The sequence below is a fragment of the Hibiscus syriacus genome, unplaced genomic scaffold (genome assembly GCF_006381635.1).
Source record: "Hibiscus syriacus cultivar Baekdansim isolate YM2019G1 unplaced genomic scaffold, ASM638163v2 tig00110239_pilon, whole genome shotgun sequence".
In the NCBI taxonomy this organism is placed as follows: domain Eukaryota; kingdom Viridiplantae; phylum Streptophyta; class Magnoliopsida; order Malvales; family Malvaceae; genus Hibiscus; species Hibiscus syriacus.
The window spans coordinates 1763548-1777168 of record NW_024062641.1 but is presented as its reverse complement, the minus strand read 5'-3'; the positions used below and the strand labels follow the sequence as shown (position 1 = coordinate 1777168).

At 39.9% G+C, this 13621-nt stretch overlaps 1 protein-coding gene and 2 pseudogenes across 1 annotated transcript; 1 reads left to right on the top strand and 2 right to left on the bottom strand.

Annotated features, from left to right (window-relative positions):
* The first annotated feature begins 504 nt into the window (after window positions 1–504).
* On the top strand, window positions 505–4905 carry LOC120114662 (annotated as a pseudogene).
* A 197-nt stretch (window positions 4906–5102) lies between these two features.
* Window positions 5103–5938, bottom strand: LOC120114661 (annotated as a pseudogene).
* Window positions 5661–8692, bottom strand: LOC120114699 (protein ACCUMULATION AND REPLICATION OF CHLOROPLASTS 6, chloroplastic-like). The gene is made up of 6 exons (XM_039135521.1): window positions 8343–8692; window positions 8024–8254; window positions 7729–7953; window positions 7122–7382; window positions 6075–7028; window positions 5661–5772 (listed from the first exon to the last, which is right to left on the bottom strand). The coding sequence occupies exons 1-5, from the start codon at window positions 8622–8624 to the stop codon at window positions 6120–6122; spliced, it is 1908 nt and encodes a 635-aa protein (XP_038991452.1). The 5' UTR covers window positions 8625–8692; the 3' UTR covers window positions 5661–5772; window positions 6075–6119.
* Between the last annotated feature and the right edge of the window lie 4929 nt (window positions 8693–13621).

The window sequence follows — 13621 nt, the reverse complement described above, 5'->3', positions numbered from 1 at the left end:
TCGATTTTATACCGTTTCGCACCAAATCATTACTCTAGCCTTCAATGTAAAATGAATGCATTTGGCGGTAAATTAAAGGTAAAAGACAAAAATAGTAAGTCCACCATGGACATACAATATTTAGTTGCTTGGTGGCGGTTATGTTTGAAAGGCGGGTACCATTCCAAGTCAGAGAGAGAAACTGTATGAATTAATTTCACATTTTGCATTCCTCTATCTTTCTCTTCCCAAAATTCAGTGTGGAGTCTGATAGACGGAGGCGGAGGATAAAAAGATATCTGTTTTCAGTTACAGGCTTTGCATTTGTTTTCGTTTTCCCCGATCACCGAATCTGATGCATCTTGTCTAGCTGCTTTCCCGACGTTTTCGGTTTGCTTTATTGATCCCCGTTTGATAACAAAGGGAAGATCTTCGAAATTTGCTTGGTTTGAAGCCCCAAGGTTAGACGATTGCCTGATTCCAACCCTTTACCTTGAAATAAAAAAGGTGAAAATTGTGAAGAGAAACAGAGGAAAAAAAGAGGATAAATGACAATGAGCGAAGAGTTGCAATTCCATGAGCAAGGAGAGAAAATTTTTGTTTCGATTAGATTAAGACCATTGAATGATAAATCGAGGAATCGTGTATGTGATTGGGAATGCATTAACAATGACACCATTGTTTTCAAGCATAATTTGCCCGAACGCGCCATGTTCCCTGCCGCCTACACATATGGCAAGCATTTCCATAATCATTTACCTGTATTTTTCATTTCCCATTGAGAATGGAGACCGTCTTCTAACCATTGTGTTTCCATTTTTTTGTTTGTCAATTTTGTCAAAAATAGACAGAGTATTCGACAGTGACTGCGATACAGCTCTAGTGTACGAGGAAGGAGCCAAACATATTGCCCTATCAGTACTCGATGGTATCAATTGTAAGTATCTCTGTTCCTTGTCCATTCTATGTATAACTATACAATCGGGTGAAAATGTTTCTACTCGTGTTTTTTCTTTTTCCTTTTCCTTTTCTTCAGCGAGCATATTTGCTTACGGGCAAACAAGCAGTGGAAAAACATATACAATGAGGGGTATCACTGAATATGCAGTATCGGATATATACGACTACATAGAGAATGTAATGATAGACTGCGTATTACTCCTTCTCATATATATTATATTTGGAATCTATCTATCGATATATAGATTACATTTTGTTTTGATCAATATGTTAGAACGAAGAAAGAGAGTTTTTGGTGAAATTCTGTGCCATGGAAATATACAATGAAGCCGTGAGAGATCTCCTTAGCCCTGATAGTTACCCACTAAGAGTGCTAGATGATCCAGAGGTAACGATTTCTCCTTTCTTTATGCTTTCAGCTCATCTTTTTGTATGTACGATATTGTTTTCATTCGACAGAGGGGAACGGTTGTGGAGAAACTTACTGAGGTGACTCTAAGAAACAGGGAACATCTTCACGAGCTCCTTTCAATCTGTGAAGGTGAAATATTTCTCAAACGCTCATGGACTTGCATTTGTATAAGTTTTCTTCTTCTTCTTTTCACTAAATGACATTATCTATGTTTGGTATGGATTTTCAGCTCAAAGGCAAATAGGAGAGACATCTTTGAATGAAACCAGCTCGAGATCACATCAGATTTTGCGGCTGGTAGGCATGATTACTCAGTGAACTTTTCTTTATCAGAGTTTGGCCTAGTCTTTTTTCTATGTTCAATGATGCAATCTTGCAGACAATTGAAAGCTGTGCTCGTGAATATGCTGGAGCTAGAAATTCAAGCATCCTTGAAGCTTCCGTGGTATGATACTATTAACTTACCGAAAGGGAATGCAGTTATATTACATTGGAATTTTGAATTCATGGAGAACATTATTCAAGACTGAATTAGTTAGTAACGAAAACCTTAACCAGGAAAATTGACTTGTTAGTCTTGTACAGAATTTTGTTGATCTAGCAGGAAGTGAGCGAGCTTCTCAGACCTTAACTGCTGGTGCAAGATTGAAAGAAGGCTGCCATATAAACCGGAGTTTACTAACTCTTGGAACCGTGATTCGCAAATTAAGGTTGAACTATTCTCTTCATTTTTCAAGAGAACAAATTTTGTAGGACATATGTGGGTCTTTAATTCATTTTTGAGCATTTTTGAGCATGAAATTTTCGGACCAATTAATTGACATGACACTTTGCAGCAAGGGAAGAACTGGTCACATACCTTATAGAGACTCTAAGTTGACACGCATACTCCAGAATGCTTTAGGAGGAAATGCCAGAACAGCCATCATTTGTACTATGAGTCCTGAACGTGTTCATGTTGAGCAATCAAAAAACACACTCGTGTTTGCGAACTGTGCCAAGCAGGTAAGAACTAATGCACAGGTGAATTTAGTCATGTCAGATAAGGCATTGGTAAAACAACTACAAAGAGAATTGGCTAGACTGGAGAAAGAAATGAGGAACTTGGGATCATCTTCAGTTAAAGGCGATACTGCTACTGTACTGAGAGAGAAGAGCAACTTATTGGCCAGGTGATTAGATGAACTTCAGAAAGTTGTTTCACACTTGCCTTTGCTTAAATGGCTTACTCTCGTTAACCTGGATTTTTTTTATTCTTTCTAATTTGAGTATCTACAGATGGCCAAAGAGATAGAAGAATTGACTTGGCAACGTGATCTGGCTCAGTCGCGAGTTGAGAATTTGCTACTGTCAGTTAAAGAGGTTCAAATGTTAAAACAATCATCAAATTCATCAGAAGTGGCCAAGGTTCCCTATATGGCTGATTCCAACAAACATAAGGATACAGTTGCAACTAGTGTGCCTAGTGACAACAACGGATATCCTGCGCTTGCAGAAGATCCTGAAGAGAATTTTCTACTCGATGGCATGACCCCGAAGTTTATTGGACCTGATCCAAGCAAAGGATATCCTGGGCTTCCAGAGGATCCTGAAGAGGATTTTCTACTCGATGGCTTGACCCCGAAGTTTATTGGACCTGATCCAAGCAAAGGTTGGGAGTTTTCTGAACAAATGGGTCAAGAATTTAAAGATAGCAGCAAGGAAGTTCAATGCGTTGAAATTGAAGACTCAAAAAACACAATGAATGAACAGGAAGAAAAACTGACCCTGACAGAGGTTCTTCCCAAGGAAACAGGAGCTGACGAAGGTGATGACTTCTCCACTGATACTGAGAAAAAACAAGGAAAATTAGACATGATTACTACCACGAATGATAGTGTCGTAACATCACAAGAAAAGGAAGATTTGCAGCCAAGTTATGTTTATAGTGATCAAACTTACAAGGATTTGAAACAAAAAATTCAGGAACTGCAAAGGACAGTCAAGTTTCTTGTCAGTATTCAACATCTAGATCAGTCACCTAGCTTCTCAGATATATGTAGCCCTATTAGGAGCTTGAGCAGAAGTAAAAGCTGCAGGGCGGTTATCAGAACTGCGCCATCTTCACCTTCTTTTGAGAAGGCAGCACATAAAAAAGCAGACCCCCTTCCAGTGGGGTTGAAAATGACTTTGTCCAAAAGCTTTCTGAAGTTAAATATGACAACAGAAGCGAAAATATATCCAGAAGACATTCTCGGGCTTCTTCTGTTAGTAGCGGCTCCGTGGATACATTAAGTCTTAAAGATTTAGATGTGGAAAACACTTTGAGTGCAACTAATTTTCTTCCACCACAGTGGAAGTCAATTAGCGAGGATCCTTTGAGAAGAATTTCCAACTCTACTGATTTAGCGGCATGCGGCAGTGAAATGACACAGCAGTCAGAAAAGCAAATTGAGAACAAGATGGTAAGAAGCTGAACCAACCTCCTTCCTCTTTTTAGTTTTATCGTTTCTTAAATGTAATCTACCATTCTTATTAGATTTTATAGTTTCATATTCTGTAGGAATGAGTGCATTACTTTGGAATAAAAATTTTGATAACTCTTCCTGCTTGGTAGATAAGGTTATTCCTAAGATTGCTATCCTCTTCACTGGGGTCAGAATGAGCTAATGATAACTGGCAACTAACATATTTCCTTTTCCATGGATTGTTTATCGATGAGATAATAAAGACTGACTCAGAATTCGAGGAGAAACAGAGAAAGATAGTTGAACTTTGGGATGCATGCCGTGTATCATTAATCCACAGAAGCTATTTCATCCAGCTTTTCAAAGGCGATCCTTCCGATTCCTTGTATTTGGAGATGGAGCTCAGACGATTCACGCTTCTAAAGAACACGTTGTCAGATATAGCTTCCAGGTAAAGTTAAGATTTCCATAATTAAACACCATACTGAATAATTGGACATTCAGGCATAGGCATAGGCATATACGCTTGGAATTAAATAACTTCAGGACCCAATTGAACATAAACGAATTACTTTTATTCGATTCATCTTCAACGCAATGCAAATTGCGGCTAGAGATATTGTCTTCTCTCTTCCCGGTGACAGTGAGAAGGAACTGACTCGAGAGAGGTTGACGTTGAGCAAGCAAATACGGTATAAGTGGTCAAGAAAGCAGAGAGAGGAAGTCTATAAGAAGTGGGGAATTGATTTGAACACAAAGCAGAGGAGCGTGCAGTTGGCTCACCTTGTATGGAAAGACCCCAAGGACATTGTCCATGTGAAGGAGAGTGCTGCTCTTGTTGCTGAGGTGCTAGGATTTGTGGAACCAAGTCGAGCCCCCAATGAGGGAGTCGCGTTCTGCATGTTGCCCCGTTTTTTATCCCGAAGATCTCACAGCTGGAGGCTCAGCCTTCCTTCCCTCTTTTAGAAGTTGTTGAAGATAGAGTGAATTCATCTAGACTGAAATATTCTCATTTCCAACTCCCCAGTCCATATTGTAAATTCAAAAGGTGTATAAAGTTTAATTAGACTTTAGCCGCAGATTCAATTTGATTCTTTCTTTGCTCATTGAATTTTGTGTAAGAAGCACATAATAATGGAATGAAGGAATATCTTTCCAAATAGCATGGTTTCCATTTCCCAACCTACACCATTTTTTATGTCCAATCAGAGAAAGATATGGCTCACCGAACCTGAATAATTAAACAAAAAACCGACGAGAGGTTTGACTCAACTCTTTTAAGTTGGACTTCTTACACGACAAGAGCTTTATATTATTAGCTAAGATTTGTAGACAGATCCTTCAGTGATTTTCCAGCCTGACTTGGAGCAAGACATCTCATATCTCGTGGTGTAGGATCGTAGGTTAGAGGCATTGTGCTCCGGATGATGAACATCAGTCAATAAGGTGGACTCTTCCAGAGTTGCTTCAACCACAGCTCGCAGCCCATCCAGTGAAAGAGTGACACTGTCAACGGACATGTTCAGTAGACTATATTCATATATCCAACCCAGTTGAGCAATTTCAGCTGCACGATCTGTCCATGTCTTCAACATTTGACCATCCAGAACCTGGCAGTTTTCTCAGTGTTAGGAAAAACTTGAAGGCACGCAGTCCTAATGAAGCCTTGAAAAGTCCTCGAAAGTTATCTACTACGTTTGGCTGAATCACACAAATTAACACTCATAAAACTTTACATAACCAGCTATCCCAAAATGAAGAAAGTCCCACTTGTAGGGCAGTTTTCAAGATTTATGCTTGCGGATCTACCAGAAAAGAAAAAGAGAACAACAGCATATTACCTCTGGCAATTTATCAAGAAGGTGATCAGGTCCAAACGCCTCGGATTTAATGTTTTGCCACTTGCGAACAATGCCTTCTGCAATTCTTGCATCCATTCTAGGTAATTCTTGCAAAGATTTTTATCTATTAACCCTGCAAAGTTGAAATCAGTTTTGGGCACCAATGAACATGGACAACAGGACAACTTTGGAGGATTTGACAAACTCTGCCATGACTTACTTGTTTAGAGGGGAAAACAATCCTCTGTAACCTACCAACTTTTAACAGTAAAATAGAAAACAGGCGCAGCAGTAGCCATGCAGACAACATGTTTAAAACTAAAGGATCCATAGTTAACAACAACAAAGTCCTAAGCTACTCTAGAAAAAACTTCAAGCATTGGAAATAATGCTACATTAGGTTGACTATTTGCCGTATGTATTATCAAGTCATACCTGCATTGATGACATCAGTTGCTGCTGGACTGATTTCTTTACCATTCACTGATGAACTAGATCTGCCAGGTAAAACTTTAAGCCAACCAACGTCATAACTCCAATTACCACACCAGCAGAGATGATCTTGATACTAGCCCTTTTAATTTTGTCAGTTATTGTTTCTTCTTCATACATTTCTTCCAAACTACTTATCCCAGGAACCTCAGCTAGCATGGCCGCATCCTTTTGATCAGGTTTTCTCAGAATCTCTTCATTTTCAATGGGAAAAAAATTCATCTCACCATCTAATTGATGTCTTACACTCTCTTCTGAGCGATGAAGAGGAAACACCTTCAGCAATGCCTGAATTGCACTAGCCTTTACATGATCAAGAACTGCAGTAGCCTCAGCGCCTATCCTAACAATAGCTGCGGCTGCAGCTAAGGGTGAACCACCAGCTCCCTCAATCCTTTCTAAATATCTCAGGACAGTAGGATCATCATAATAATCTCCGAGCTTCAATTGTATGCCTCTGGTGTCTCTAAATCTGGGAAAAACCACCTCCATTAACCATGCCTCCAACAGTTTGCAAAGCCCAGGAAGATCTCTGTCATCATCATCCTTTGAATTTTCCAAGACGAAATCTACAATAGATGGATTTCTATAAGGGGAGCTATCATTGTCTAAGCCCAACCACAAGCGGCACTCATCAAGCTCCCCCACAAGTAATGAACAGAGACCCCTCTCCAAAGCAAAGTCTATCTCGCGGTTTCCAATGGGAGTATAGGGAGAGACACTGTTCTCTAGAGTCGTTACCTTAGTCTGCTGGAGCTGCTGGAAGAGGTTATCAGCATCCCTAATGAGATGAGGTTTCTTGTTTAGAAATGCTTGAGCAACAAGTGCAAGTGCTTCTCCATAAACTTCAAAACTTTCTGCAGGAATATTGCTTGGAGTGGCTGCAAATAGATCAACCTGTCGATATGAAAGGAATTAAAACTAAAGAGAAACTAAGAAACCAATCAGAAAGCCTATAGGGCAAAATGAATGATAACAAATGTACAATACCTGTTCAGCTGCTGTCATGCCAAAGAAGGCCTCATTCATAAAATCTTCACGGGTAAAACCTCCTGCAATTGCAGCAGCTCCTCCTCCACCAACAGCCCATAATATGTTGCGTACACCATGAAGACCCTCCTCTCTCTTTGTCCGATGCTCATCATCAAGGGGTAAGGCTAGAAGTTCCAGAACACAAAGTGGGGCAATTTCCTCTAACGTCTCATCAATTTGCGATTGCAAATCTGGAGCAAGACTGCTGGCCCCTTCCTCCTATATTATCATTACAAAGGATTTATCAAGTATCATCCAAGTGTAAGAAAAGAACTGGTTATCAATGCATAACCATTCCATTTCACTAACCTCTGTCTGTATGTGGAATCATTCCACTCTTATTCCAATAAGCATGAGTTACCTCATTAAAATATTAGTACTAGAAAAAAAATCTATATATTTCTATCTTTTACTCATTATTTAGCAGTAGGCAGACTTTTGACTCACTTTAGAAATAGTAAATCCACAAATTGACAATTAATCCAGACAACTAAACAATCAAAGACTATTTTATCAAAAGTGGAACATAATTTAGAAATGGAAGTGGAAAGGTATGCACAAGGACCTGCAACAGCTTCAAAGCCCTCTCAAGCACCTCACAACCACCAATAAAATCTGGTGGATTCAGAGCCATAGCATCCCTTGACAAGTCCACATAAGCAAGGGCCATTGCCAGAACGACATCCTGTTTAAATGCCTTGGGCAGCCTCTCTCTCAGCAAAGTCTCCCCAATTTGAAGCACCACATCAGTCTCCCCTGCCTCTTGCAACACGCACAATGCTCCAGGAACCTATTTCCTCACATTTTCTCAATAACCAAACACTAATTGTTAAATAAAGAAAATGATAAAATGCAATCACCTTTTCCCAGGGAACTTGAGTGATGATAGTGTCGCGCTCATCGTCGACAAGACCTTGGTTGTAATTTCGTCTATAACCTGGATTAGATAGGGTTTCACAGGCGGCATGAAGAATCTGTCTTCGGCTAATTAAGGTGTCTTGACTGAAACCATATTGAGCCGGTTTGGAAACCCTTGCTTCATAGGCTCTTTTAATTCCATCTCCTAGAAAATGAGTCTCGGCTCCTAAAACCTTCATTTGAAAATTATAGTTTTTAGATAACTGTAATTCCCAAAATCAACAAAATTTAAAGCGAACTGCGAGTAAGTGTCTAACTGACTTTGTAGAAATCGAGGGGAACGGAAACGTGGCGTTCGGGAGGGGACGGGGAGAGAAGGGGAGGGAAAGGGGGAGAAACAGTGGCTGTTGAGGAGGAAGAAGAGGAAGAATTGTCGGTGGCAGGGAGAAATTGGAAGTCGGCAAGGAGGCGCTCGGCCCATTTACTGGCGGAGCAGACGACGGTGGTTGAAGGGTGGTGGAGTTTGGAGGGTTTTCGAGGGTTGAGCAATGTAGTTAAAGTAGGAGTGCACAGCCCGATGCTAATGTGCCTCAAAGATTCCATCTTTGAGAACCTGTGAGATGAAAAATACAAGAAGAGCTTAACAGAATTCCTTTTGAGACTATGATAGAATCCCCATATAGTGTAAAAAGAATCACTGAAGCAGTATTCTCTTCAAATACTTAATATTTTTTAATAAAAACTATGTGGGCAAGCCAATGTATTTTAATTTGAGAAAATAACCTCAGTGACCAAAAATCTCATATAATATACGATTTTAACCAATTTTTTCCGGATTTACCAAAATGAACAACAAAATCGCAAGGCGATCGCTAATTCGCAACGCGATCTCCATTATCGCAAATTCGTGTTGCATTTTCGCAATGCGATAGTTGAAAATCGCGTTGCGATGGTCTACAGTGTCGTTGCGATTTTCCCAATTCGCAATGCGAATAAGTAAATCGCAACGCGAATTGGGAAAATCGCAATGCGATACTGACTATCGCAATGCGATAATACAAAATCGCAACGAGATACTTACTTTCGTAACGCGATACGGACTTTCGCAACGCGATTCTGACTTTCGCAACGCGATAATACATAATCGCAATGCGATTTTCAAAGCGCCATTAGTATCCTGGCCAAGTATTTTATTTTTAAATTCCAAACACGAATATTAATATATTGGAACACTGAACCGTCCACAGTATATCCCGTAATCGCAACTCATAACCTAAAACATAAAATCACAACTCAGTCCCATCTCCATCTCTCACTCTCTCACCCATCTCCGACGAAATCCGTCCCCATCTCCGGCGAAATCCGTCTATCTCCATCTCTCAGAGCCACCCTCACAATCAGAAATGGAAAATCAATCAAATCAACCAACGAGGGTTAGTTTTTTTAATTATTTTCTTTTTGAAATTTTTGCATTATTATTAGGTTTTTCATATTGAAATTGATGATAAGTTTACTGGTAATTTCAATAATAGATTAACCATTTCACTTAGATTGCTTATTAAATCAACCGAGAATCGCAACGCGAAATGCAAATCGCAACGCGATTTTAGTTTCGCGTTGCGATAGTCATTTTCGTGTTGCGATTTTCATTTTCAGAAACTATTCTTCTTCTGCAAATTGAAACTTGAATGAATTGCATTACTTCAACCAAAAAACAAAGACAAATACGAAATTCACAGTGTTGCAAATTTAAGTTTGAAGAATAAACTACTACTCTTTATGTTTATTATTGTTTTTGGTATATCTTCACAGTGTAGTTTTTGGTATATCTAATTTAGTATGTTTATTGTTTTTGTAGAACTTTTATTCGGCTCAATTGACCTTGAGAAATAAAGTCAACCTGGCCAAAACAATTGCGTCGAAGCTTTCACCTGCACAAAGAAAAATGTTTGAGGATACATGCTTCGGGCCATGGCTGAAAGTACAACATCCCGGTGGAGATGCGATGTTGACAAACCTGTTTCTTCAAACCATGACTAGCGATCTACCAGAGACTATACAACGTCGTGATGAAGAGATATGGTTTGATTTTCCACCGGCGTATACGTGTTTTGGGCGGGAGGAGTTTTGCTTAATCACCGGTCTACGCTTCGGACACGATGATGTAGGTCGGTACACTAGACACATTACCCGCCCATCATGGCTATCCCGGGTTTTTTCTGAGTTGGAGAGGCCGAGTCTACACGTAGAAGACCTGACAAGATTGTTGAATAATAAAGACGGTTTTACTCGGATGGATGACGTCGACGTTGTCCGAGTATGCCTTCTAATTCTTTTTTCATGCCGGCTTTTTACAGAGAGGCCAGACAACCTATTCCAAATGATCTAATCAAATTGGTAGAAGACCTAAATGCGTGGAACCTCTTTCCGTGGGGCTCGTATTTATGGAAAGCTACATGGAATAAGTTATCGTCTGCCTTGGATGATCGAAAAAGTTTGCATGGCGATGGTTCCAAATACACTTTGACAGGCTTTATTTGGGCCTTTAAGGTAAGATTTTTTATATGATGTTTCCAAAATTATAAGTAATTATTTAACAATTAATAATGTTTGTTATTATATTTTTTGTAGATTTGGATATTTGAGGCCTTTCCCGCCATGAAGACATATGCAATAAAAACTTCAAATGATATTCCCAGGGCTATTTCCTGGAAGAGGAAACGGACCTTGCAAACTATGGTATACGACAATAAATAATGTAAGTTAACATAAATACTACCATATGTTTATAAACAAGTTATTACTAGTACACGTTTAACTTTGTTTGAGCTTTTATATTGTTAGGAGGCCAACACTCTCTACAGAGGCTGACACCCACGGAAGCTGAGCTTGCCACTGATTGGTGGCAAGCTAGTAAGCGTTTTTTTGATGGAACGGTTGATGAGCAGCCTCCACTTCGGGAGCCATCACCTCGCCTAGAGCTATCACCTCACCCAGAGCCATCATCTGATCGACCCGGCTATACACCTCCACAACGACAGCCATCACCTATTCAGTCACATCATCGAGCCTCTTCTCCACCATCACCGCAAGATAGGCGACCGGCAAAGATGCCACGACGTTTATCTCTCTGTTCTCTACCTCCACCTCAACGGGATGAGTTAGGGGAGTTACGTGATGAGGTCAATGCCTTGCGTGAGGAGGTCGGTACTTTACGCAAAGACGATGGTGAATGGCGTGTTGAGGTGTCTACATTACGCGGTGAGGTAGCCGCTCTACGTGAGATGGTAGCATCGTTGCAGAATGAGGTTCATACTCTACGCAACGAGGTAAGTTTAAGATTTTTCATACTCGTAATTCATTCGGTTGCTGCCAATACTGCTAAACTGTTTTTGTTAGTATTTGTTTTTGTTTTTGTTTTTGTCTTTTGGTTGAAGTAATGCAATCCATTCAAGTTTCAATTTGCAGAAGAAGAATAGTTTACTTTCGCAACACGAAAATGACTATCGTAACGCGGAAATGGCTATCGCAATGCGAAATAAAAATCGCAACGACAAAATCACAATGCGAAATGAAATCGCAACGACAAAATCGCAACGCGAAATGAAAATCGTGCGATTTTGTTTCGGTTGCGATTTTGTCGTTGCGATTTCATTTCGCGTTGCGATTTTGTCGTTGCGATTTTCATTTCGCATTGCGATAGCCATTTCCGCGTTGCGATAGTCATTTTCGCGTTGCGATTTTAAGTTTCGTGTTGCGAAAGTAAACTATTCTTCTTCTGGAATATTTATATATGTTGTCCTTTTAAATGTTTATATAAGTGCTTACTTCTGGAATGTTATCTGAGCATTTTGTGAACTATGATAGAATAATGACTTGGGTGAATACAATGCTAGTTTGAAACATATTTGTCTTTGTTTAATATCATGTCTGTTTATTTACTGATTTATGTATTAATTTTTTTTAGCGGCCCGATAAGGTGGATGCTTTACATCGGGTTTTCCTTGCACGACGGAGTTCACGCATCAGACGGCGTGGACGTGATATTACGTCTCCGTTCACCCCAATTATGCGAAGACTCCACAAGAAGAAGCCCGACTCACCGGTCATCCCTCAAGAGTCACCTCCAATCGTTCAAGAGGCCCCTATTCTCTCTCAAGATTCCCCCCACCGTTCAAGAGGCCATTGTCATCGTTGAAGAGGTCCCTCCCACCATTCCAGAGCCCGATTCACATGGGGTAATATATCGAAGTATTGAGAAACCCCCACCGGTTCCGGACATGATGGATGAGAGTTGGCTCTCGTATGAGTTACCGGCTAGTACCCTTCCGGTATCTGAAGTGGAGAGGAGACAACTACCGGAAACAATTGTGGATAATACCCTTTGGGCTAAGACCGCAGTTGATTTTTATCTACATGAGCGGAGCCAAGGGTGTTACACTGACATCAGCAAACTCAACGATGAAATGTTTTTGTTGCTTGATCGGTCTTGGTGGGGTGTGCTATTAGGGGTTTAAGACAGTGGCTATTTGGATGGGGAGGTAAGTCTTATATTTGTCTTATATATGATTTTGATTAATTTGTTTAAAAATTAATGTAATTCACTAATATATGTATTTTTTTGTAAAACAGCATATCGATGTGTGGGTGTCACGTCTACTAATAATAAGGAAGCTTAGGAAAAATAAAAAAAATTCGCTATATACAATAATGCCGACGGCTTTTCACGCAGTTCACTTGAAGAATCAACGAGATGAATCATTTTTGTTGGGCAATGGACAAGCTAAACTTTATCCTGCATGGTGGGAGGTCGATAAGGTTAGTGTTTATTTTTTAAATTTTTTAAATTTTTTAAAGGTGTTCATAAATAAGTGCGCAAATAAATGAATTATTACTTATGATCGCAGGTGTTTATCCCTGTTTTGGAACATCGTCACTGGCTTCTCGTCCAACTTCAGCTCCCATCCCTGAAGATAATAGTGTATGACAGCATGATCAATTACATATCACTTTCTGATTTGAGAGATATTTTCAAGGGATGGAGCTCTCATTTGGCTAAATTCTTGGATGGGATTAAGTATTGGAGTCATTCTGGACACAAGAAGCCAAAGAAGTTCAATGTCACAGTTGTCAGAGACGAGACCGCGCCAAAGCAATCACCGAGAGCCAGAGGGGATTGTGGTCCTCTCGTATGCCTTTGCTTGGCGCGTTTGACGACGGGAAGCACAGAGTTTTTACCTCCCACCGATAGAGATAGAGCTGCAGTAGGCTTGTGGTTTCGGCATTATATGGCTAGAGCAATATATTCGAGACGCTACCTACCTGCATCCGCGTTATGAAAGTGTACATTGTTAATTGGTAAGTCAAATGCAAGTTTTGTTAACATATATACTCCTTTTGGTTTGAAAATGTTTGGTTAAGTACCTAGAATTCAATAATTGTTAAAAGTTTATGCATGTTAATCCTCGTTGCCTTTTTCATTTCGCATTGCGATTCTATCGTTGCGATTTGCATTTCGCATTGCGATGGTCAAATGATTGCCTTTCGCAACGCGATTCTGACTTTCGCAACGAGATAATACAGAATCGCAATGCGAGTTT

Excerpts from the sequence above, each read along its gene's own strand:
- LOC120114699 (XM_039135521.1), bottom strand. The coding sequence starts at position 8,624 with ATGGAATCTTTGAGGCACATTAGCATCGGGCTGTGCACTCCTACTTTA. Across the intron at positions 8,255-8,342 it reads TTCCCCTCGATTTCTACAAA|GTTTTAGGAGCCGAGACTCA; the intron begins GTCAGTTAGACA and ends TTTCAAATGAAG. Across the intron at positions 7,029-7,121 it reads GCATGACAGCAGCTGAACAG|GTTGATCTATTTGCAGCCAC; the intron begins GTATTGTACATT and ends TCATATCGACAG.